Source organism: Eublepharis macularius, chromosome 12, assembly GCF_028583425.1.
Source record: "Eublepharis macularius isolate TG4126 chromosome 12, MPM_Emac_v1.0, whole genome shotgun sequence".
Classification (NCBI taxonomy): domain Eukaryota; kingdom Metazoa; phylum Chordata; class Lepidosauria; order Squamata; family Eublepharidae; genus Eublepharis; species Eublepharis macularius.
In genome coordinates this window covers 12,696,328-12,720,744 of record NC_072801.1, presented here as the reverse complement: position 1 = coordinate 12,720,744, position 24,417 = coordinate 12,696,328, and the positions used below count along the sequence as shown (strand labels likewise).

The following is a 24,417-nucleotide window of genomic DNA, read 5'->3' as shown; positions in this document are numbered from 1 at the left end:
CTTTAAAACTGACAGCCCGGGCAGCAGGAAAAGAGGCTGTCAGTTTTACAGACCCCACAACGGTTCCAACATGGGTTCTGTGAAACTGACAGCCTCTTAAAGGGGATGTCAGTTTCACAGACCCCCGCACCAGTTCCAGCACAGGGCCTGTGAAATGACAGCCTCATGATCAACGAACTGGGAAAAAGTCGGAAGTTCGTGGTTCGTGGAATGCTACAAACCACGAATCACGTGGTTCAGGGTTTTTTTGGTTCGTGCCCATGTCTACCCAACATCCTTCTCTCTTTCTCTCCTCTTGCCAAAGCCTGTTTCTTATGCTAGCGCTCTGGATTTAGGAGTTGCTTATTTTATTCAGGGATGAAAAACGGTGGCAAGTGGCAAATGACTGGACATTCTCCAATGGCAGAGCAATAAAAGGAGAATGCAACATTTTTTCTGGGAGGTTCTGACATCAATAATGACTCAAATTGGGCTGGGACCAAGCAGCTCACTCCTCTCCTCGCCTCCTTCCACTCTGAACAACGAAACCTTCAAAAGGGAAAGTCTAATCATACACAGTTCAATAATGGCCACATTAGCACATGGGCAATGTCCACATTGGAATCATCTGTCCGCATTATGAAGCACGAACATAAAAACAGACTACAAATGCCAAGCTTTTAATCTACCCACCAACCTCTATCTATCAAGTGCTTAACGATTCTTGCTCCAGAATGAAAGGGACCTTTTATGCTCTCCTGCATTCTAAACACCCTGCTCAGGCAGTTCTCCCCTAATGCAGAAGGGAGTACTTTCCATTTACAATGCAAGGATTTATATATTTATAAATGGCTACCGACAGCTGGTCAATAAAGGATGAACACCATCACATCATATCAAGCAAGCCACATTAGAGCCAAAGGCTGGGGTCTCAGGAAGAAATCAGAGGCCTGGAAGTGATGGAAATGCTGAGGGAGGTGGCTCAAGCGCTGGAACAGCCTGAAATGTCTAAGGAGAGAAATGGTCAAAACTGAAGGAAACACCAAGAGGGTACAATTATGACAAGTACAAGGAAGTGAGCACAAAGTTGGAGAAGGCTCCAAAATTCTCTCCTGAATTCAAGCATTCCAAGTCTTTTCAGAACCGGAACCAATAAAAGTACAAGTGCACAAAGACTCCTTCTGATTGTTGTTTTATCAGTATGGAAGAGCTTTGAACTCCATCCTACAAACAAGAACACATCTCCTACTTACACTCAGAATTCAAGATGAATAGAGATGGTGAGGCAAAGTGAACCCATGGAGCAATTAAGGGGCGGAATAGGAGGTCTAATCATCCTTACTGCAAACGAATTCAACATAGAAATCATATTGGCAGCAAGAAATCTAGAACAGGGCACTGCTTTTAGCAGCTTGTGCAAACCGGAGAATGAGGGCTTCAGCAGCAGCAGCAGGGAAAAGGCAATGGGCAAAGCCAATTATGTGCAATAATAATTTAATGAATAATTCCCAGTGCATTTTAAATATCTTTGTCAGGGGAAATTCTTCAATAGCTAAACAGACACAGTTCTTCCACAGCCCAAGTGCCAGAAAGAGATGCAACTTTATGTCTCATTATCAGCTGAATAACTTCCCCCAATGAAGATATTTGAAACATGTTGGGAATTATTCATGAAATTATCATTATAATTGGCTCTTCCTATTGCAGACATCACTGTGCAGAAGGACAGGCGCTTCTCCTTTACATAGTATTTGTGAAGTATGCACATGTTGAGACCCTTTGGAGAAGGAGCTCTACTGGGCCCCACCCAGGAGAAAGCCACTACCGAAAATGCGCCCAACAGTAGCAAGTTCAGTTCTAAATCCCCAGTGCATGGCCTATAAATGGTGAAGGACTTGTAAAGCAGTGCCTACTCTTACCGGCAGCAGCTTTCTAGGATCTCGGGCAGAGACCCTGTGTAATGATTTCAAGAAATGGGTGCATGTGTCTTTAAATGTTTGGTGAGATAGGTGAAGAGTGGGGGGTGAAAGAGAGAGATGAGTGAGTGACATGATTGGTTGATGACAGAGAGTGGGCGGAGTAAAGGCAGTTTTCAGTTACTGAGGGAGAGAAAAAGATTCAGTTAGGGCCAGAGAGGCGAGCTGTGAGCAGCCTGAGGGTGTTCATGTATTTGTGTGGGAAAGGCAACCTGAGTGGAAGCCTGAACTGAGTGTGTCTGTGGGACTATATATTCACTCTATTTGAAGCAGGCAAACTGTGTGTGCGCCTGAGAGAGAAAGAATTGAGAGTGAAAAGAAAACAGGCTAGCTGTGTGCTGTCTGAGGAGTTCTCTGTGAGGGAAATATAGAGCCTAGAGAAAGAGGCTAACTGTGTGTGAAGCCTTACAAGAGATCTGTGTGAATGAGTTTGGATGAAGCAACTAGGAGAACTAAGAACGACTTTTAAGTAAACAATACGCTTCTTAAAAAATAAACTTTTATTTTGGTTTTGTTATATCCCAGAGTAGCTGTCATTGCTATAGCCCATTCCTATTCTCAGGGCCCCATAGAACCACGAAGGAGCCTGACGCATAAACACGTTACAAAAGGGAAAACTTAAATAAAATATATTGGAATTTAATATTCCTGGTGGCAGCTAACTACCCAGAGGGTGTGAAGGGAAAGCAAAATCCACCCTAAAGAAAGTGAAGATCATAACACCCTGTTATACCTATTACCTGTTCCCTGATTAATGAATTGGAGGTGCCAGGGAATGAATCTAGGACTTCTGCATGAACAGCATAAGGTCTTCTGCTGATCAACAACTAGGCCATCAGCAACTGAAGCTACCCTAAAAACCTGGTAGGAAGTTAGGAACATTGGTTCCACTTGCCCAGGCTAAAATAAGTTCTCCAGGATCTCTAGTGGAGATTTCCCCCCCACTTCCTGCTACTTCATCCTTCAACTGGACCTTCTTCATGCAACACACGGGCTCATTCACCAAGGATCAGTGGCTCCCATGAGGTCACCATGCATTAGAACCAGGCACTTTAAGAAACATTCAGTATGTGCCCAAGCAAACATCTCAATGTCACTCAATGGCACTAGAAGGCTTATTCTGGCTAATTTTGAGCTGGTTTCATGCGTGCACAGGGGGACATTTGTTTTCTTTTATTGACCCATTAAGATGCTATTGAGTTTGCCTGAATTCTTCTAACCAACCAACCAAACCAACAAAAATCTTCTTCAATAGGTAAACTGTATTTAATCGTGTAATAATATCGCATTCCTATTCCCAAGTCAGCAAAACTGCTGCATGCACTTTACTGATTATAAAGTAACTAATGTCCTCTGTTTCACGTAGGAAGTTTTAATAGCTCTCTGCTTTTTTTTTTACAGCTCACTAAAGCAAAGACCATACCACTGTTTGCTGCTTAAAATTCGGCACTGCCTTGTAATTCCAGGGGCATAAGCAGAAACAGTAGTGGCTTCATTTCCCCCCCCCCCCAGTCACATAGCAGGCTCTTAACACTCACTGGGAACAAGTGAAATGTATATTAGAAATGTATATTATAAAGAGGGAGGGAAAGGGACAGTCAGGTGGGGCACTGCCACTTTTTGTAGCTCCCTTGGTATCGTACATCCCTAAGAGCACACAACTTTCTTGCAGCCTTTTCTTATCTGCCAGGAGCAGGACGTTCCTGCCAAGTGAAGGCGCCCGGTCCCTTTGGCCATGCCTAACCATCTGCTTTATCTTCACACCCCACAATTTTGGATCCCATTTTTCTGCACTGGCAGGATTCAAGATGAGCAAAGTGTGTCTCAGCCCACCTTTGAAAAGTTGTGCGATGGCTTTCGAATGCATAGTGTGAGAGAGGGGGAACCAGCAGCTGATCTGGGAAATGGAGATACAGCTGTGGTTTCCTGGGCAGCCACACAGCATCCTAATTTCAGTCTTTTTTTGCAAGTGTTAACGTGGCATCTGGAACGGCATCAGAAGAGAGCTGTAAAATAGAACGTTGTAAAAAAAAATCCTCTGGGGTTGCTGTGCTGAACTCAATGAAAGGGAATGCAAAATAGTGAAATGTCATCTTGGCTTGACCAACTGAGATTATTACTAGAACGTGCTCGTGGTGGGAATTCCTAAGAAGATCAAATTGTGCCTCGTAAAAAATTTCGGAACTTGCGTGCGTCTACACCAAAAGGTCTGATACGGGAGAGATTTCCACCTACGTTGTGTGTGACTAAGCGTGGTTGGCGTTGATAGTCAAGGAGGAAGGTGCGAAGATCAAACCAGCATTCCTGCCTCAGGCGGCAGAAACACATCACAGCAATCACTTGGAAATGACTCTGAGTACAAGCCTCGGAACAAAAGTGGTTACTGCCAGTGCTGTGTTCCCTCTGCACATCATTTCCTCCTGCTGCTTAGCTTTCCCAAGGCTGATGTCAGAGACTGGCATGGCTGGACAACTGCTGCGGCTGAAGAGCCTTAGCAGAGGGCTCAGCCTCGAGAGGAGATGAAGGATTCATCTCTCATTTCCCAGTGAAAGAGATGCCTCGTGGCACTAGGGAATCACTTTCTGCTGTATCCTTCTAATCAGTCCCCTGGCCCCTGAAATGTTACAGCAGCCTGCTTGCTCCCTTGATAAATGCCAACAGGACTAGCAGAAGGGCAAGAAATCACCCTTTGCTCCTTCTAGTATAGCCACAGTAGATATTTGGGGGGGGGGGATAGAGCCCCACAACGGAGAGGGAGAATGCAGTGAAGGGGAGTTGCAGTGGATGGGGCTATGGACCCAAGGGCCCACAAAACCCTTCAACTACATACCACATTTCAAAATCACTGTACCCAGTAGCATTCTGGGGTTCCCTAGGTAAATGCTAGAAGATTTGAGGAGGGAGGCTGGGAAGAGTGGAGTTTGGGGAGGATGTGATGTCACTTCCAGGTAACACTCCAGGAACTTCCCCAAATATCTAAGGTGAAGACCATAGAGACGAGGGGAAATTCCTAGAACACCTCCATGGAGGCCTTTTTTATTCCTGCTCCTCAATTTCTTGAGGGCAGATGTTTGGGGCTGTGGACAGGAATTCCCCGTGGGCTGGGGCAATTGGGGAGCCTAGAGCATGCATCCAGCAAACATCCAACCTACCCAGATAAATGCACATGTGCCTGCACACACATACACAGACACACTTCAAAGAAAACATTACGCACAGCAAATGGTCAGTGCTGTCTTGATGTTTGTCAACTAGAAACACTTGGAACAGAGCTCACCTCCTTGCAAAGTGTATTCAGTGACTGCTCGGCTGAAGGCTCCCAGGCCAGCTCCATTGTATGAGGCTACTTGAATCTCATACTGAGTCCAGATGATCAGGTCTTGGATCAAGCAATAGTTAATCTCTGCACTGGTGATGTTCTTGTATTGGTACTCTCCCGGAAGGCCTGCCAGGCGGTATCTATACAGAGAGAGGTTTGTTCATCATGGCCAAATGAATGCTAGGGCATTATAGTAACAACAACAACAACATCAAATTTAAATACCACCCTTCAGGACAACTTAATGCCCACTCAGAGCAGTTTACAAAGTATGTCATTATTATCCCCACAACAAAACACCCTGTGAGGTGGGTGGGGCTGAGAGAGCTCCAAGAGAGCTGTGACCGACCCAAGGTCACCCAGCTGGCGTCAAGTGGAGGAGTGGGGAATCAAACCCGGCTCTCCAGATTAGAGTCCCGCGCTCTGAACCACTACACCAAACTGGCTCTCTATAGGATGCCCCCAGATGATTTCCTAAAGTTTCCTAAGTAGCCAACTTCCAACAACTGAATTCCTCTGGACTGCTGACATGTTTACAGCTGAACATCACCAGGAACACACATACAAGTATAACAAAAGTTGGGTTTTCTACTGCTTCAGGAAAACAAAACTTCCAGTTTTGCATCCATCTCCTCTTTGCAAGTCCTCCCCACACCAAAGGCATCATTTCCCCCTCAAGGTACGCCTGCAAACTGGGTCTGAGATTTTATTCATTATTTCAGATGCATTTAGCTCTTGCGACTTCAGGTGATTACATGATTGCCAAGAAGCCACAGCTGCAGGGTGGTGGAGCTTCCAGGGAACTGGCAAGTTTGCTGAAGATTTCAAGCGAATCCGCAAGGAATAGAAGGCATTTGAAGAATTCCTTTTCACGGCCAACTGCTGGGTCGGCCTTTTGTTGCTCTTCTAAAGACCCTAACCCATCTGTCAGTCACATTTCTATCCCACCCTTCCTCTGAGCAGCTACATAATTCCCCTTTCCTTGGTATTATCTTCACAACAGTCCTGTTGGGTAGGTCAGGCCAAGCAGGAGAGTGACTGGCCCAAGGGCACCCACTGAGCCTCATGGACGGGTGGGGATTTGAGCCCCAGTGTCTGGGATCCCCACTGGCTTGGCTGACCACTACGCCACAGAAGGTGAGAGGGAATGATGGTGTCATGGCTAGGACCACACACGTTTTCTGCGGGAATCCTATCATCATTCCCACGGGTCTGCAATTACACAATCTCATGCTGCAAATACACACACGTACTTTTGTACTCACTTTGTACACATTTACAAAAAACAAAGAGAAGCAGGACACAAAGAGAAAGCAATTTAAGCGTTTCCGTGTCAGAGTTATGACCTGCAAAAGTCAAGGCTGTCTGGAAAACGGCTCAAAGCATGGTTTTTGCACTCTGCGGGAGGGAAGGAGAAAAACCCTCCACGTTGCAAGGAAATAATAACAATGATCAAAACCAGACAACTTTCAGAAGCCTGAGAATTTGGCTCTGGGGAAAAGAGGAAGGGCGAGACTGCTTGCTCTTTCCCCCTTCAGGAAACAAGATGCACAGCGGCTTTTCGGAATATGCTAATCCACCTATCAGAAACAGGTAGACTAAGACAGCAGCCTGACTTGCAAATGAAGCATTCTGCCTCTGGGAGACAGCAAACATAGAAATGGTTAGACTGCACTTCTATTGATCCCTGAAAGTTAGTGACTGGTGAGCTACTGTTGTGAAAAGGGGGTAGGAAACAGGGCAGGCCTCCCTAGGGAGAGCAGCGGGCTGCAAAGGCAATACTTTGAACCCGAGGGATCACCTTCTTATGCATGTAGCTGCCTTTTAATTGAGCTCAGCATGTGAGATGCTGTTTTAGGAATCATTGCTGTCCTCAGGGGTTAGGGCAAAGGGCTACCGGAGATGTGCCTTTTTCTGTGGTGACCCCACAGTTGTGATGTGTCCTCCCTGAGCATACATACCTTGCGTCAACACCGTTATTTTTTTCAGCACTAGGATAAAACTCTCCTGTCCTCCTGTGGCTTAAGGGATGTGGACCTAATTTTTATTTCACTTGCTGTTTATTGCTGCTGTCCTTTTCTTTAAAAAAGGATTTTTAGTCTATATTGCTTCTAAGCAGGTTCTAACGTTTATTTTTGTATTGTTTAAAAAGAATTGCAAGTCCTTTGGAAAGCCAAAGTTGGAGAGGGGAGGGGGAAAAGTGTAAACAAATGAAACACAGGGCTGCTGATAAAAACTGCAACCTTGTGCTGAGCTCGACTATGGCTCTCTGTGATGTAAATTCAGTTACTCCCATGTCCTGGCATCACTGTCATGTAAATTTCCATACCCCCATCGACAGCAACCAGTAAGGAGGATGCTAGAAAGGCTATCTGGAGACTGAGAGCCAAGCTACAAGTGACGCCTTACCCAGGTTGGACGCTTGTCAGCTTCCCTCAAGTTTTGATAGGAAATGTAGGCGTCCTGGTTTTACAGCGTGGCTCTCCATTAGAGCTGCAAGACCAGGATGCCTACGTTTCCCATCAAAACTTGAGGGAAGCTGACAAGTGTCCAACCTGGGTCAGGTGTCACTTGTAGCTTGGCTCTAAGAAAAGGGAACTTGACACGGGGCTGCTAATTTTGATGGCAGCCCCATGTTCTTTGAAAAGCTGACACACCGTTGTTGCTTTTGATGGCTGCCCTTAAAAATGTCTGAAAACTTCCATTAGGTGTTGGTAGGAACACTTTTCACAACAACTTTATACAACAACTGCATTGGCTGCCAGTCTATGTAAGGTAACTTTTACTTCTTTAAAGTTCTAAAAGGTCTGAGATGAGCATATCGCAGGGAGTATCTTCTTCTGTATGAATTCTCCATCCTCTGCTTTAATATCTGCTAGTGAGGCTCTGCTCCGTTTCCCCTCCTTTGTGGACATGAAATAAGCATCAAATAGGAAAAAGGCCTTTTCAGTTTTGCTCCAATCCAGTGAAATGTCTTCCTCGCAGCAGTTCACCATGCTGTTTCTGGAGACAAAGGCCTGGTTCAGCCAGCCCTTTGGAAAGGAGCTCTTTGGAAATGTGGCCCTTGTTCACTGAAATTAACAGATCTATATGGAGACTGACCTTGCTGCTGGTGGGTTTGGGTTTTTTTCCTTTTTTTGGTTTTGATGGCTGTGTAAGGACTTGCTCTTCTCTTTGCTTGTCTCACCCACAAAGTGTGGAATGCTCCTGTGATTGGGCCATTGCTTTTGTGGAAATATCATGATGACCCTCTGGTTTTGTTCCTGCCCTCCTGCCACTATGAGCTTTGACAAATACTATAATTGATGCTTCAGAACACCTTCAGCTGTTCTATCAGTTGGCAATAGAAAGGTGGCCTACTTCTGTGTTTGACAACATCTATGGCTGGTAGGTGCAACTATCAGTCACTAGCTTTAAATATACCACTAGTGTGTCCCAGCTCCCAAGCTCCATGCTTCAGTGAAGACTACACCTGAATACAGCAAACTGTAGGTGATGCTGCTGGAAACCGACAAAACACTCGCAATTTGTACTGGAGATAGCGTGAAAGTGACCTTTGAGACCTTCTCTTTAATCTTTAATACAAGATCTCCCCCACCTATGCTTGCCTGCAGTAAAGCAAGGATAGGCCCACATAGACCATCAAAAGGGACGACTTTTAATTTTGTGCGCAAATATACACACTTCTAATGGGGTTTTACAAACACACAACTGGGCAAACGACCCAGCTGTTTTGACAAATCACAAACCATCTGACCGCCCTTCCACACCATTCAGATATTCCACTTAAAAACAACAATCGAAACGTTCCCCATGCTCACATTCACCAACCTTGCATGTACTTGGTTTATGTTCTCTCATTAAAATCCTGCCTACATTAAGTTTGTCATTACTTGACACCTGAAATTGCTATCATCAGTAAAGATCAGATCAATTGTCATAAATCATCACCAACAAATTCATTGTTGCCACCTACCAAGCAAGGGGAGCTGAACCGGGAGCAGCTAAATCTACCAACACTGAAACTGAACGTGCGATCGGGGGATTGTTTTAATTCTAGATTGTATGTATCGATGTATGTTGACTGTCGCTGCAGGTGCCACAGCAACAGGGCTGTGTTCACAAGTTTCCAAAATAACAACAATAATAAACACCTTTGTCTTCTGCTATACTTGATAGGAACTTGCTAATTAGCGGCTGGCACTTCCAGCCGTGGAAGCCAGTTGTCTGTGACTAATTTCTCAGGGCAATGAAACTTGTCCCAGTTAAACATCATGCGTACTGTGTAGCTTGTTCATCATACCATTATTTGACCGACAACACAGGTTGGGTGGTCTGTCTCCATCTTATCCCCATTTTCGGGACTCATGTTCACACTTTCCAGGTCAAGTGAAGGCCACTTACCGAAGGATATATCCATGGAGAACCCCGTTATGCTCACTTTCAGGAGGAGGCTGCCACTGGACCATGATAGACTGATTAGTCCGTCCACTAGCCACAATATTTTTTGGTGGAGCACTTGGTGGTTCTTCAGGTAACATCAATCTGTGTGTAAGCAGACGTTAACAGGGAAATGTGCTTTGAGACACAAACAAACGTTTGAGTATGGGTTTTTTGTTTGTTTGTTTAACAGCAAAAGAGAGACCCATCTAGAAAGAAACAGCTCAGTTGCAGTAGACATGATTGAAACAGTTGCAATAAATCAACATAATAGAAAACTACTTAAACGTGGAACAAGGGAGACATCTGGGGTACCCTTGTTCTGTTTGAATCGTTCGATTACAATCTGTTAAGACAACTATGAGGCCGAATGAGTCCACGCTCCAGCCCAGAATCTGGAATTCCTTTCGCTCTTGCCATTTCCTTCATATATGAGACTTATGTTCACAGCCCATCATAAACTGCATCTCAACATTTCAGCAGTTAAAATTTCTGAGGAGGCTCAAGGAGAAAGAATTAGTACATATGAAACCCAGTGCAACAGAGCCATTCTTCTACATCCTACCAGATGATCTCCAAAAGTGACAGTTCAATGAGTGGAGGAAACTGTTGCACGGCTAACCCCAGAATAGCAAAAATATTTTATATACCTGCATGCTCACTTTGACCTACAAAGGAATAGAGAGTTGGGCCTAGCACACCTGAAAAGCTACCACCTTTCAGTGGGACTTGCAAAGACTGCAACAGAGAAATTAAAAGAACATAAATCCATAAGTGGCTTGTAAATATTAGAGAGCTGGTGGGTGAAGTTTCCAGTGGCCAGAAGATGGACTTGAGTACCTTTACTATGTTTCTCCATCATAAATCTCCATTTATCCCATTCAATTGTCCATCATGTTTGTAAAACCAAAGCATCAAAAAAAATTCAACAAATAATTCTTAAACCCTTCTGATTTGGGAGATGAAACTCCAGTGAAATAGTGTTTGTACTGTGCTAACTGGACAAAAACAGATACTAAAAGAATTGTCACCACACCAGCCCCACATTCAAACAGGGTTTGCATTGCCATACTTACCGACTGGTTTCTCTGCTGTATTGGCCCTTGCCCACTTGGTTAACGGCACACACTCTAAACTGGTAGGTGCGGGCTGGTGTTAATCCACTCACAGTGATGCTGGTCCTCTTTGGATCAATGTCAGATAGATGTACTTTCCACGGAGAGTCTGGTGGAGAGAATGGAAGATTTGAATCTCACTTTCTGTGAAGCTTCCTTTCTTGGTGGTCCAGCAGTGAGGCAGTCCTCACATTTGGGATATGGCTCCTCCTCTCCGAGGCTCCTCCTCTCCGAGTTGACTTGTTTGATCCCGGAGGGGAGGAGCTTCTCCTTGTGATCACCAGTCCATTTTCGAGTTGTGATTCTCCGTAGGGACAATCAATATCAAGGTAAAATTCCCCTCCACCATCTTCTAATCTACCTATCAAAACTTTGAAATGTTATGTTAGCATTCTTGAACTGGTCAGAACTAACTATATACATAATTCTGTTCCCAGATATAGTCTAAGTTCCCAACCTTTCTCAGTTTGTAATTTTAGGGAGTCATTACTATCACGTTATGTAAGAACACCCCCCACGCACACTTCCCAAGCCTGTTCTAGAGCGGGTAGGATTCCCCTACCCCTGGACCACCGAGAAAGGAAGCTTCACGGTAAGTGAGATTCAAATCTTCCATTCTCCGGTGGTCCTAGAAGAGGAACAGTCTTCACGTTTGGGACATAGAAAAGCAGTGTGCCTAGGGAGGGTTGTCCAGCTTTCAGAGTTAAAGGGTGTGCTGCAGTACCCTGCTGCCAAAAGCCACCTCAGTAGAGGCTATCTTGTCTATTCTACAGTGTTTTGTGAAATAATGTACCGACTTCCAGGTGGCTGTCTTACAGATCATCTCTGAGGAAGGGAAGGACGTGTATGCTGCTGAAGTCACTGCCCCCCTAAGTGAGTGTGCTGTAATACCCTTAGGCAGTTCCAGATCTCTGGCCTTATATGCCAGAATGATGCACCCTCTGATCCACCTACTTAAAGTGGTGGTAGACACTCGCTGACCCAGGAGGATATTCTAAAGGACACAAATAGTGTCTCTGACTTTCTTATCTGTTCTGTTCTATCCACGTAGAAGCTCAAGGCTCTACGTACATCAAGGCAATGCACTCCTTTTCCTTTTTATGTTTTGGATTAGGACAGAATGACGGTAGAACTATTTCCTTGCTTCTGTGAAAGGTAGAATTTACTTTTGGAACGAAGGCTGAGTCCGGTCTTAAGACCACTCTGCTGCTGTGGAAAATGCAGACCTCCCTGTCCACTGAGAATGCTCTTAGTTCAGACACACACCTAGGCAATGTAATGCCTACTGGGAAAATAGTTTTAAAAGTCAATTCCTTTAGAGGACATGATGCCATCGGTTCAAAGGGCTCCTTTGTTAATGCTCCCAATACTAGATTAAGATTCCATGTGGGAAACTTGTGGATTTGTGGGGGATTTATCAGGGCCATTCCTCTCAAGAATCTCTTGATATGTGGATGTTATGTCAGAGATTTGCCCTTCCTAGTACCCCTTATCACTGAGACCACGGCCACCTGATGCTTAAGGGTGCTGGTGCTGAGGCCTTTATCTAACCCTTCCTGCAGGAAGGACGGTACCTCCCTAACTGATACTAATAAGGGGTCCCCACCTTTATCTAGGCAGTAAGCTTGGAAAATCTGCCAGGTGTTTTTGTAACTCCTGTTAGTAGAGTCCTTTCTAGAGGCTAGAATGGTATGAATCACCCCCTCCTCATACCCTAACTCTTCCATTGATTGTGCTCAATCGCCAGGCAGTACAGCTGGTTGTGGGTGAGGAGTTCCCTGTGTTAGCAGATCCTCCATCAGAGGAAGATGCCAGGATTCTGTGACTGATAGCCTCATCAAATCTTGAAGCCATGCTCTTCTTGGCCAGAAAGGTACAATTCGTATCATCTCCACCCACTGGTCTATGATCTTTTGCACTTCTCTGTATAGCAGTTGTATTGGGGGAAAGGTGTTGAGCAATTGTCAAGGCCACTTGCAGCTCACGGTATCTATCTCTATTGCGTGAGGTTTTCTTTTTCTTGACATGAATTTTGGAACTTGGCAGTTTTGGCTGTTAGTAAACAGGTCCACTTGCGCTTCTCTGGCAAACCTGCCGGTATACTTCTTTGGACAGCATCCATTCTGCTTGATCTACTACTCTCCTGCTTTGCCAGTCTGCCAGGCAGTTGTCCTGTCCTGTTACATGTGCAGCTTTCAGGGATTCGATATGGATCTCTACCCATTTAAGTATAACACTGGACTCTCTGAGAAGGGACTTGAACCTGGTTCCTCCTTGCCTGTTCGCATAGGGTTTGGCTGTCATATTGTCGGTCTGTACTAGTTTGTGACAGCCTGGTAGGAGGTCCCAGAACTCGAAGAGACCCCTTCTGATGGCCCTGAGTTCTAACAGGTTTACGCTGTTAGCCTTCTCTTCCTTTGACCAGGTGCCTTGCGTCATCCTTTCCGGTGCATGCATTCCTCAACCCCTTAGATTTGCATCTGTTGTCATCATGACCCTCTTTGGCTCTCTGAATGGTATGCCTTTGTGGAATCTGGCAAGCTCTGATCACCTGTTGCTCTCTTGAATGAGGTTCCCTGGTAGTTGAGAGCTGCTGTAGCACAGTGGTTAAGTGGTTCGGCTGCGAATCAGCACTCTACTGGTTTGAATCCTACTACTGCCATGAGCTCATTAGGGGTAAGCCACTCCTCTAATGACAATGACTTGTTCACCACTCGGGGGGGGGGCACTAATCTGTCTAGAAGAGCAGTATATAAGCACAGTTGTTAGTTGCACTAGTTTGTGCCTTTTGTACGTTTTGACTTCCTGGTAGAGTAAGAGGAATTGCTGGAGCACATGTGCATGGAAACTTGACCACTGCAGGACATCCTAGCATGACACCATCATCCTCAGTAGCTGAGCCAGGAGCTCCACTTTCTGTCTCCCTTGGCTCTCTGCTATCATTGAATGAGTCTTTTGATGCCTTTCCTTTGATAAGAACAAGCTGTCCTGAACTATCTCTATCATGACTCCTAGGTGTATGATCCTTTGGTTCAAGAAGAGGCTGTACTTTCCCTGTTTATCACAAAGCCACGATCCCTCAGACATTCTGTTGTTCAATTCACTGCTTCCAGGCTTAAGGTTATCAATGGAGCATTTATTAGGATGTTGTCCAGATATGAGAACAATGATACACCCTGCAGCCTGAGGAGTGCTATCAGGGCTATCAGTATCTTGGTGAACACTCTGGGTGTTGATTTTAGATTGAAGAGTAAGGTGCGATATTGGAAGTGTTTCTCGTTGTAGACGAAGCGAAGGAAACTTCAATGGGATTCTTTTATTGGGACATGCAAGCAAGCCTCTGAGAGATCGACAGAGGCTAAGAAAACTCCTTTCTGAATGGTTGCTATGATGGATTTTAATGTTTCCATTCTGAATTTGCGTGTTCTGTTGTATTTGTTCAGCCATTTTAGGTCCAGTATGGCCCTGACATCCCCATTATTCTTCAGGACTACGAAAAACACTGAGTTCTTCATAGTCCTTTGGGACTATGAAGAACACATAGTCTTCATAGTCTTCTTCCTCGGGTTCTGTGCACTTCTGGTATTGGTTCAATGGCCCCTTTCTCTAGCAGGTATTGAATGGCCTTTCTTAGAAGCTGGTGTTTTTGATTCAATGGGTTCTTTGGAATCTGTAGGAACTGACTGGGTGGCGTAGTATTGAATTCCAATGAATACCCATTGGTCACTTTATCCAGTACCCTTTTGTCATTTACAGTCTGTTGCCACATGGTTGCAAATTTTTGTAATTGCGACAGTGGGAGTCTGTGTGGAGGCCTTGGACCTAGGAGAACGTAGGGCTGTTGACTTTAGTGCTTCGCTTCTGAAGCAATTTGGAGGGGGGGGCAAGCTACCTCAGAGAGGAGGAACTACATCCCAAACATGAGGATTGCCCCACTCCTAGGACCACCAGAGAAACAGAATTTTAATAATGGTACCCATTTCAGTAATGGCACCCTCTTCCTGAAAACTGTCAGGTCTGGGTGGCCAACAGAAAGTCAACAATCATGCCATTTCTGACAGAGAACTCCATTTGCTATTGATAACACTTTACCCGACTGATGTTGAGATTCTTCTCTTCCACTAATTCATTTAACCTCATTTTTCAGCCCTACTATCATGTGGTGTAGTTCAGAAACCCATGGATGAAATCTCATCATGCTAAAGGATTCAAAGTGAAATGTTGTTTCTCTACTCATGATCTCCAAATTAGGGCTATCAAATGATCAGAGATTTCTTATGGCTCAATCCATAAACCCATTATGCCTGGACACTTGAACTGATTTAGTCTCACAGCCTTTGGTTTAATTGCTATGAAGACAGAGCTGTTCTGCCCCAATTCTAAACACATTTACTGAGCAGAAGTTAGTTCATGTCCAATCAATGAACCTTGCTTCCAAGTAATCTTAGGATAGGGCTATTAGTCAATTAACAGGCCTGCTTCCAACCAATTAATCAACTGATTAGGTGATTAAACTAAATATCAAAGGGGCTCAATATAGGGTATATCTGAAAGTTATTTAACAAAGGCAACAGATTAACTTGACATTCTTTGATAAACTAATTTATTCTTTGATAAGCCATCTTTGTTTGGATGCCAATATTTACAATGTTTACAACAATGTTATCAGCAGCAACGAAAGCCTGAACATAAAAGTTACTCTACAATTCAAATTCCTCTTCTAATCCACCTTTTAATTATTTTATACAACATTGTCACATCCTCCCTTTGCTGTCTTCTTTTCTAAGATGAAAACCTTAATCTTCTTAAGCCTGTTTCCTTATATTACCTCTCCACAATACAAGTACCTTCCTTAAGTTGCACTTATGCCGGAAAATATCTGAAAACAGAATATAAGAACCAGAATTCCTCTTGTGGCAAGAAATTTTTTTCCATATAGCAATATTTTGGAAACTGCTCAGCAATTCAGATTTTGACTTTTGTTTTTTGTGGGGGTAGGGGATATCTATATTAAAAACATAAAATGGTTTTATATCCACTTGAGCTGAGATTCTCTGCCAGAGGTTCCAGCCTTACTCATAGAACTAAATTTTGCCAAGGAAAGACCATCCATCCATACACCTGATCATTTCAGGCTACCGCTATTGAGTGCACACACCGCAGAAAGTTATTGACAGGGCAAGTAGCTCAGGATTACGTCCACTGCCAAACAATGCATGTTATTTTTTTCATGTGCATATGTTTTTTTGCAGTGGGCAGCGCTTTTGCATGAGAAAGGTAGACTATAAATAAACAATAGTAATAATCAGGGCTTTTTTCAGTGGGAACGCAGTGGAACGGAGTTCTGGCACCTCTTGAAAATGGTCACATGGCCAGTGGCCCCGCCCTCTGATCTGCAGACAGAGGGGAGTTTAGATTGCCCGGCAATCCCAACTCCCCTCTGTCTGGAGATCAGGGGGCGGGGCCACCGGCCATGTGACCATTTTCACCAAGGGCGATTTAAACTTTAAAAAACTCCCCCCTTGTTCCAGCTGACCCAAAGTGATGTTATTGTGCAGTCCTGAGTTCCACCACTGAATTCCACCACCTCTTTTCACAGAAAAAAAGCCCTGGTAATAATAATAATTTTTTAAAAGTGAAAATTCAGATAGAGTACCCTGAGAGAAGAAATATTTCTAAAGATGTAACATCAGAAAGAGGAGGTGTGCTCTTGCAACACCTTCTGTATTATACTTTCTCCTAGGCATGCTAATCCTTGGACTCAGTGGCCATTCATTTAACTTCTCAGAGAGGAACTTCTGAGCGAAGTTTCTGTTTGGTAAAAGAAGGCACTTTTCCTCATCAACCCACATGGTTCGGCAGATTGAACATTTCTCTGCTGAAAAGGCATGCTGCACATGTCACTGCATAATAAATAAAAACTATATTCATTAACATTTTAATAAAGGAGGAAATGAGCATGATAAAGACAGATGGGCTGTGTATTTCTCAACCCATCTGTTTGGCAGTCCATTATAGAACCACACCCATGAGTGGCTCGGGCTGAAGGATTGTAATGAAATTCACAGCTAGCCTAGAATATCTTCCTCCCCCACTGCATTCAAGCAGGTATGAAGAGAAACTTTCTGAGCTAAAATGGCTCACTGCAACAAGACAAGAAAGATTCTGCTGCGGATTCTACATGCTCAGACATTTTTAAAAGGGTAGAACGTAACATTTAAGGTTATTCTCCAAGATATGGTGGGCTTGGTGGCCATGGCAGAAGTTACTCCACTGCCATTTTTCAGGCCCATCAGATGCTCCTCCCTGCCTTCCTTCCAGCTTTCCTCCCTCCCCAAAGTCTCAGGTGCTCTTCTGGGAGTATTTAAGGTACCAAGGAGCACCTGGGAAATGTAATCCAAGATGCTGCAGATGAAGGACAGAGAACAAAAGGTGGTTACAGAGAAGCAGGAGGAAGGGGAGCTAGGAAGGGTGATAGAAGAAATTGGGAGCCAGGGGCAGCCCTTTCTGGTGCAAAACTGGAAATTTTATCAAATGACTTTGTGATTAAATCATAAAGTTTTGGACGAATCCTAGACCGTCATCTCGATGTGATGATGACGTCACTTCCAGTTTTGTGCTGGAAGTGACAGTGGAACCCCCCTCCCCATTTCTCCCTCACCAGCCTGTGAAGCTGTGGTGGGGAATGGGGGACTGATGCTGGGAGGTCCGGGCCCCCTTAGAGGGAGAGCTGAAGAGCCCCACTCACAGTCCACTGGCTGGCCACCTGCCAATTAACAGTCTCCTGCTGCAGATGGACTGAGTTTTGATTAGGCTTTGATTGGGACCCCAACTGACAAGCAACTGGAAAATCCTTTTGCAGGGCAGACTGTGTTTTCCTCTGAGAGTTCTCATATGATTGCAAGCCCTCTCTGATTTGAGCCTGCGGTCTGGGGGTGATCACTAGGGGTTGTGCACAGGGGAAAAAATCAGTTGATTCAGTTTGGTAATGCCGAACTGAGGGGAAAAAAACTTGGCACCTCCCGAATACCGAATTCATTCTCCAGTTCAGTACGGTAATACAAAGCAAATTTGGTAAAATTTGGCCATTGTTTCCTGTGGGAAACTCAATTAGGGGGTATCCGGTGGCCTGGGGGGGGAGGTCATCTTTAAACCAAATGTCACCAAATTTGCAGGGGACCTACTCCTACCTGTCCTCTAAGAAGCCTCCAAGTTTCATAAAGATTGTACCCCGAGGGATCGTTTTATGCCCACCCAAAGAAGGCACCCCAGCCACCTCCAATCTCCATTATTCTCTATGGGGGAAACTATGGGGACTATCCAGGAGGCTGGAGGTGGCATTTTGAAAACAAAATCAAACAAATTTGCAGCATACCTACTACTAACTGTCCTCTAACAACCCCTCTAAGTTTCATGAACCTTGGACTCTGGGGGCCATTTTATACCCCTCCCCCCCAAAGGAAGAGCCCTCAGCTAACTCCAATCTCCATTATTCCCTATGGAAAGAACTATGGAGGCTATCTAGGGGGCTGGGGGTGGCATTTTGCAAGCAAAATCCCCAAAATGTTCAGTGGACCTACTCCTGACTGTCCTTTAAAGACTCACCAAGTTTCAGGGATAGCAGACACTGAGGTCCAATTCTGTGGGCCCTTAAACAAGGTGCCCCCAGCCATTCCACATGAGGGAAAAACTCCAAGCTGACGCCCATGTGCAGAAACACAAGGACCAAGCACCCCAACAGACACCCTCCCCGGAGAACAACCACCAACAATAACTGAATGCCAAACCAATTTCTTTGCTAACAGAAAACGGAACCCAGCAAAAACACCAACCAAACGTCTGTAAAGAAAGTGCAAGTCCCAACAACTGGGGGAAGCAGCCCTCATCCAAAGAATAACTAACAAAAATTTACAGCAACAAAGGAAGCATCCACAACAGGGGAAAACAGCCCCCCACCAGAAGAACAAGTAAATTGAATAAAATTAACAGGAACTATAAAACACCAAACAACAAATTACTCACTATACGATAAAACACTCACCTCCCCCCACCCCACAGAACAAGCCGCAAAAAATCCAGTGAGTCTACAACTCTCAAACCAGGCCCAAGCAGAACTCCTCGGTGCAGAAGGTCTCAGCACAGGCAGCAGCAGTCAGGATTCCATTCATTGGGCAGCAGGATCCAATCGCAGTTCAAAGCAGTCTGAGGTTGTAGTTCAAGGCAGTCTGAGATCACAGGGGCTAGGCAGAATCAGGTTCAATGGTGGTGGGTCGAGTGTGATTCTACTTGTGGCTTCCACAACTGGTTGCTCCCCCCTGCCCCCGTCTTTTATTGCCAAGGTGCGCATTTTGCTGCCAAGCTGCACCTGGCCAATGTGTGCGCTCCCCAAACCCTTGATTGGCCCCATGTGCCTTTGAGTTGCTAATCACACACTTTGCCTCCTCTTCAGTAATTTGCACTGGACCCTCTTCTGCCTGTGCTCCAGCAGAGGCGAGGTGGGTCATGGGGAGCTAGTTGGTGTGTCCTGGGCCAAGACAGACAGGTCACTGCTGACCAGTAGTGGGTTGCTCGTAGCCGAAGGTGAGTAGAGCCTTGCTGTGGTTATTTTGTCCTCTTCGGCCAAGCTGTCTGCTTTGTCAGGGCTGGCTGTGCCTGACTGACCCATGACACAGGCAGTGCCTCTCAATTTCCAGTAGTTTAAAAAAAGCACTCTCCTTCTTGAGAATCCAATTGGCCAGGGAAGGAGAGCTGCTGCAAGAATTGGCCACTCCTTCCCCCCCTTTCCCTTTCCCCCTCCCTTCTGCCTTTGCCTCACTGCCCCCCCCCAAATCTGGTTAAAAAAGGTGGAGAGCAATGTTTCTGTGCTTAACAAAGCAACAGAAAGGAACAGCGCAGCCATGCTTTCCGAATTTTACTGAATTTATTCAGTAAGCTTCAGTTCGGTATTACCAAATTTATTCGGGAAAACAGATTTAAGCTCAATAATACCAATTTTTACCAAATTAGGTAAAATTTGGTAATTTTTACCAAATACCAAACCCAAATTGCACATCCCTAGTGATCACCCTTTACTAACTGCATTTTCAGGGGAATGCAACAAAATGAAACATGTGGGCAATTGAACATATTAATAGCACCCTAAGCTGAAAAGGAAGTAATAGTAGGATAGAGAGAAAAGAAGTAGCGATTTATTGCCAGATGCCCCCTACAGTGATATTTCAAGGAAAATGTCTACCAGTTCAGGAAGCATTGCCCTGCGTAGTCTTTGTTTAAATTCACCTTACTGGTTGACTAGCATCAGAACAGTCCTGGAATACCTAGGCAAAATGTAATTAATTAAAAAGCATTGTGACGGTATCCATGTTCAACATACGGCCCCTGATTGTGTTAAATCCGGAAAAGAAATAAGTCTTGAACATGGTGGAAAATGTTTCTGAAGAAACTGCAGACTGGAGGAACAGGTGGGGGTGGGGGGAGGGAATGTTTCAAATGCAGGAGTTTTTTAAGCACTGGGGGGAATTATAGGCTTTCTAACCCCTTTCCCTTTATCTCTTGTCTCCCCAAATGGAGTCAATGGAGAGGAGTTCCAGCATCAAAATTCACCAGAACTATTGCAAGCCATCAAACAACTCGAGAGCATCTAGCATCTACGTGAAAGAGAACAGCTTCAGACCCATACATCTAACTCATTAGTCTTGTACTACTGTCCCGTTGTGGGCACCGTGATGAACACATTAACGGTGGAATAATGAAGAGGAACTTTACAAAATGTCACACTATTTGGGGGAAGCTTCGCACCAACATATAAATCACCAATCTGCCAGCTAGCACAGCAGCAAGTTAACATCCTCTGCGCCACTCTGCTAGCACAATTATAAAGAAGCTACAAGAATGTTTTTAAGCCACTAAGAGTATATTTATTATAGCAGACCTTTGTTTTAAAGAAAGAATGGTTTCAGGCACAGCAAGCATCAGGGATCTTAGTGTCAGGCCGTCACTTGCAGGGGCGGGGGGAGCTCGCAGGAAGCCCTTCACAAAAAAGCTACCTTGACAGATCTCCCTTTTATTTCCTGTAACTGCACCTCAGTGATGTGTGTGCACCAAACCTCTGGGTTGGTTTGGCCATGTTTCCTCTGGTGGCTCGTAATACTGACCCCAAAGCTGTTTTTTAAGCACCTCTGGAAAGCTGCTGGAGGATAAACCACCCAGGAAACTCACTGCTGCATGCATGTGGACCAGGCCCTTTGCCTGACTGATGGCTGAACTGGTCCAGATCTGCACCAGTGGAAGTTCATATATTTGGTTTTCAAACAACCCTGCACCCGAGAGATGTCGCATACACGTAGCTCAGTTGTGTAAAGTTCTGTTCCCCCTTCCCTCCTTGGTTTTTCCAAGCACCACATGCTCAGCAAGAGCTCTTCAGCAAGTGCTTTGGAAGGGTAGGTATTAGATATTTGGTGACTATAGTCCCGAGCATTGGGACTCGTTCATACATGCCTGATCACCAATGTCTTCACATTTCTATACCTGATTGCTCTAGCAGCTGAACATGATGTTAAGAATCACAATTCTATTCATTATACCTGCAATGCTCCATTTGTACATGCACATGGTCACTCAATGTAGTGTCGAGCAAGCATGTGTGAACCAGTGTGTTGAGCATACAGGTTACCAAAACAATACATCCCTCAGCACCGAATCTGCAGATCAGCACTAAGTGGAGTTATCCTCTTTGAAGTCAATAGGCTTAGAAGGGCATAACTTTGGCCATTTCCACACTACTCAACTTCATCCGGAATGCTGCGGAACATCGTGAAAAAAACATGGAAGATAGCGTCTTCTCGCGTGAGTTTTGTGTGATGTCATGCAAAACTCATGCGAGAAGACGCTTTCTTCCGCGTTTTTTTCGTGACATCCCGCAGCGTTCCAGATGAAGGTGAGTAGTGTGGAAATGGCCTGTGCTGAGGACAGCACTGTTAGTTAGTGAGATAATGTACAACAAGCCCTGTGAGCATTATGAAGAGATATATAAATGCTATTATTTATGATTGTTAAAATTTGGCTACATTGCAATCCAGACCAAACGTGTGCACATTGAAAGTAACCGGGGCTTCCTTCAAAGTAAAAGGGTTTCAGTGCCAAGGTGCAAGAGAGCTACTGATTAATGCCAAGGGCCAGCTAGTCAAGTCAGCCAATGTTATGTGACACACCGATGCAACCCAGCAAAGAAATGTATTTCCCATAACACTCTATAAAATACAGATTACTCCTTCTGCTGCCATCCCATCCATTTTTATGGATGTTCTCTTACAAATGAAAAAAAAAATTATTGTGTTGTATCCAAAGTACAAGACAAAAATGAATGGGAAGCCAAATGAAGGCAGGGCAGAACTGATACAGAAGCCTTAAGGACTTAATCAAGAAAATGGAAGCACAGACGCTAACGAGAATGTTGAATGTCCATAAATGAGCTAATTGTCACCCGTCTGTTTCCTGGAGCAATTCTGTTTCATTTGTTTACTGAAAGAGCAAACACCACTCAAGAGTGCTTAACCCAGGCCTATTCAATCGAGTGAACAGTTTGATTCAACCACAGAACCTATTAATCTTTCCACCAGCTTAGGGGATGTGCTATGTTTATATGCTGCATCTGTAGAATACTTTATTTATTCTTTTCCCCCCCTCCTCTTCTGGTGGAAGATAAAAGATCTGGCAGAAAGAGAGATTAAACTGAAAACTAATATAAACGAACCCTATTCATCTCCCGGGCACTCTCGCTTTGTATAGAAAAGTGGTTTGCGGGGAAGCTTTGTGTTCGCAGGGAGCCAGGATTCAGCAAGTTCGCCGCGTATCTTTAAAATTTAAATCACAAGCCTTCTCTTGACAGTCAAACTAAACCTTTTCAAAGGCTGCTCCTCCCTTAAGCATAAAACAGAAAGACTGAACAGCAAAGAAGTTTGTTGCACAGTCTAAAAAGGACGAGAGGCTTCCGCGTGCCCAGTCCTTTTGGGTTGCCCTTTTCTCCTCTGCTTCCAGAAAAGGAAACATTCTATTAAAATGTCAACACCCACCTCTCCTTTCCTTTGGGGATTACTGTCTCTCACCTGGCCCAGAAAGCCTGGAGAAGCTCCACAGCAGTAACAGCAGGCAAACAGGATCAAACTATTAAATGAGCCTCCATTATGCCAGACAGACAGAGATAATCTTTCATTCTGTGGAAGCTACCTGGAACACACTCTCAAGGAGGGCTCTCTCTCTCTCTCTCTCTCTCTCTGCCTGCAACTGACAGTATCTGGAAAACTTCCATTTTCATACATCAGCTTCCAAAACCATAACTTCAGACCATGGATGGGTATTATGTGAAACCTGGACCCTAGAAACAACCAACTAGCAGGCTGAGATACATGAGTAACATGTCAATGTGAGGTGTGGTCAAGGCTGCAGATGTTTTCACTTGGCTCAGACTCTGCCCACCAAGACTCTTCTTCTTTCCATGACTCATCTGTTCTTGTTCCAGGCAAGAAACAGGGGAAGGGGACCGATTAGGTTGAACAAGTCACTCTTCCATGGCACCTGGCTCAGCTGCCTCCACTCCCCTTCTGCCCGTCTCCTTACTTGCCACGCATCCAAGGGGTGACAACCTGCCAGCCTCATCCACAAGCAGTCTTGCCTTCTCTTTGTGGAATTCAGCAGGCAAGCCCCTGCTTCCCTGCAAAGATGCCCCACTCTTCTCTTTTCAAGGCACAGAGGAGCTCTCCACGGGCAGAAGAAATCTTGCCCATGAAGCAACACTGGAGGAGCAGCCGCAGTCCTAGGAGATGAGAATGAGAAGTCTGGGCAGGGATTCACTGGGACTCTACTGACGAGCCAGGAGAAGACAAATGAGGGCTTCACTCTGGCCAACGGCTAAGCATGCTGATGCCTGAACTGGATGGGCGGCCACTGTCTGGGCTGCAGTAGCTTTTAGCTTCCTTATCAGTGCAGCTTCTTTCTGTTTGGACAAGGCTTTTGCTTGCAATTCCCCAACAGTATGTGTAAGTACAACATCAATGCAAATATTCAAAGATGAGCAGATGCAGCCCCACTTGTGTGGTTGTTGCATGTTGAGTTGGTTGTCTTGCTGTCCGCTGCTACTGCCAAGCGTACCTTCACTGTACATTTGCAGAGTGTAAAGTCCAGGTGTAAAGGGACAGTCTAGATGCAGATTGTGTCCACTTTTTATTTATTGTGCAGATTAATCATCCCTCCATCTTACCAGCCCTCAAGGCACCACCCACCACTGACCAGAAGGTCAGCTAAAAAAAGGATGGCTGTTGAGAAAGCTGCCAGAAAAGACAGACAGACAAAAAAAGGTCAGCAAAATTGGTGGATCAGAAAAACAAGTCTTCTGTGAGATAAATTCCAGTCTTTGCCACTCGTCGTTGCTTCAGCAACAGACCTTTATTATGAGTTTTCGTAGTTGATAGAATTTAAAAATATCTTGCGGATGAACCTTTTAAGGAGACATTTGAACCTTTGGCAGTCAAAAAAGGGAACAGTCGAGGAACTGAGGACACAGTTTGGCAACAGTTACACATATATACACACA

General features: G+C 44.8%; 1 protein-coding gene across 1 annotated transcript in view; it reads right to left on the bottom strand.

Annotated features, from left to right (window-relative positions):
* SDK1 (sidekick cell adhesion molecule 1) overlaps window positions 1-10,927 on the bottom strand; it is a 227,774-nt gene extending 216,847 nt beyond the window's left edge. The window contains exons 1-3 of the mRNA XM_054993345.1: window positions 10,791-10,927; window positions 9,679-9,819; window positions 5,233-5,414 (exon numbers count right to left, since the gene is read on the bottom strand). Coding sequence (XP_054849320.1) covers window positions 5,233-5,414; window positions 9,679-9,815 — 319 coding nt within the window. The 5' untranslated portion in view covers window positions 9,816-9,819; window positions 10,791-10,927. The remainder of the gene's footprint in view (window positions 1-5,232; window positions 5,415-9,678; window positions 9,820-10,790) is intronic.
* Between the last annotated feature and the right edge of the window lie 13,490 nt (window positions 10,928-24,417).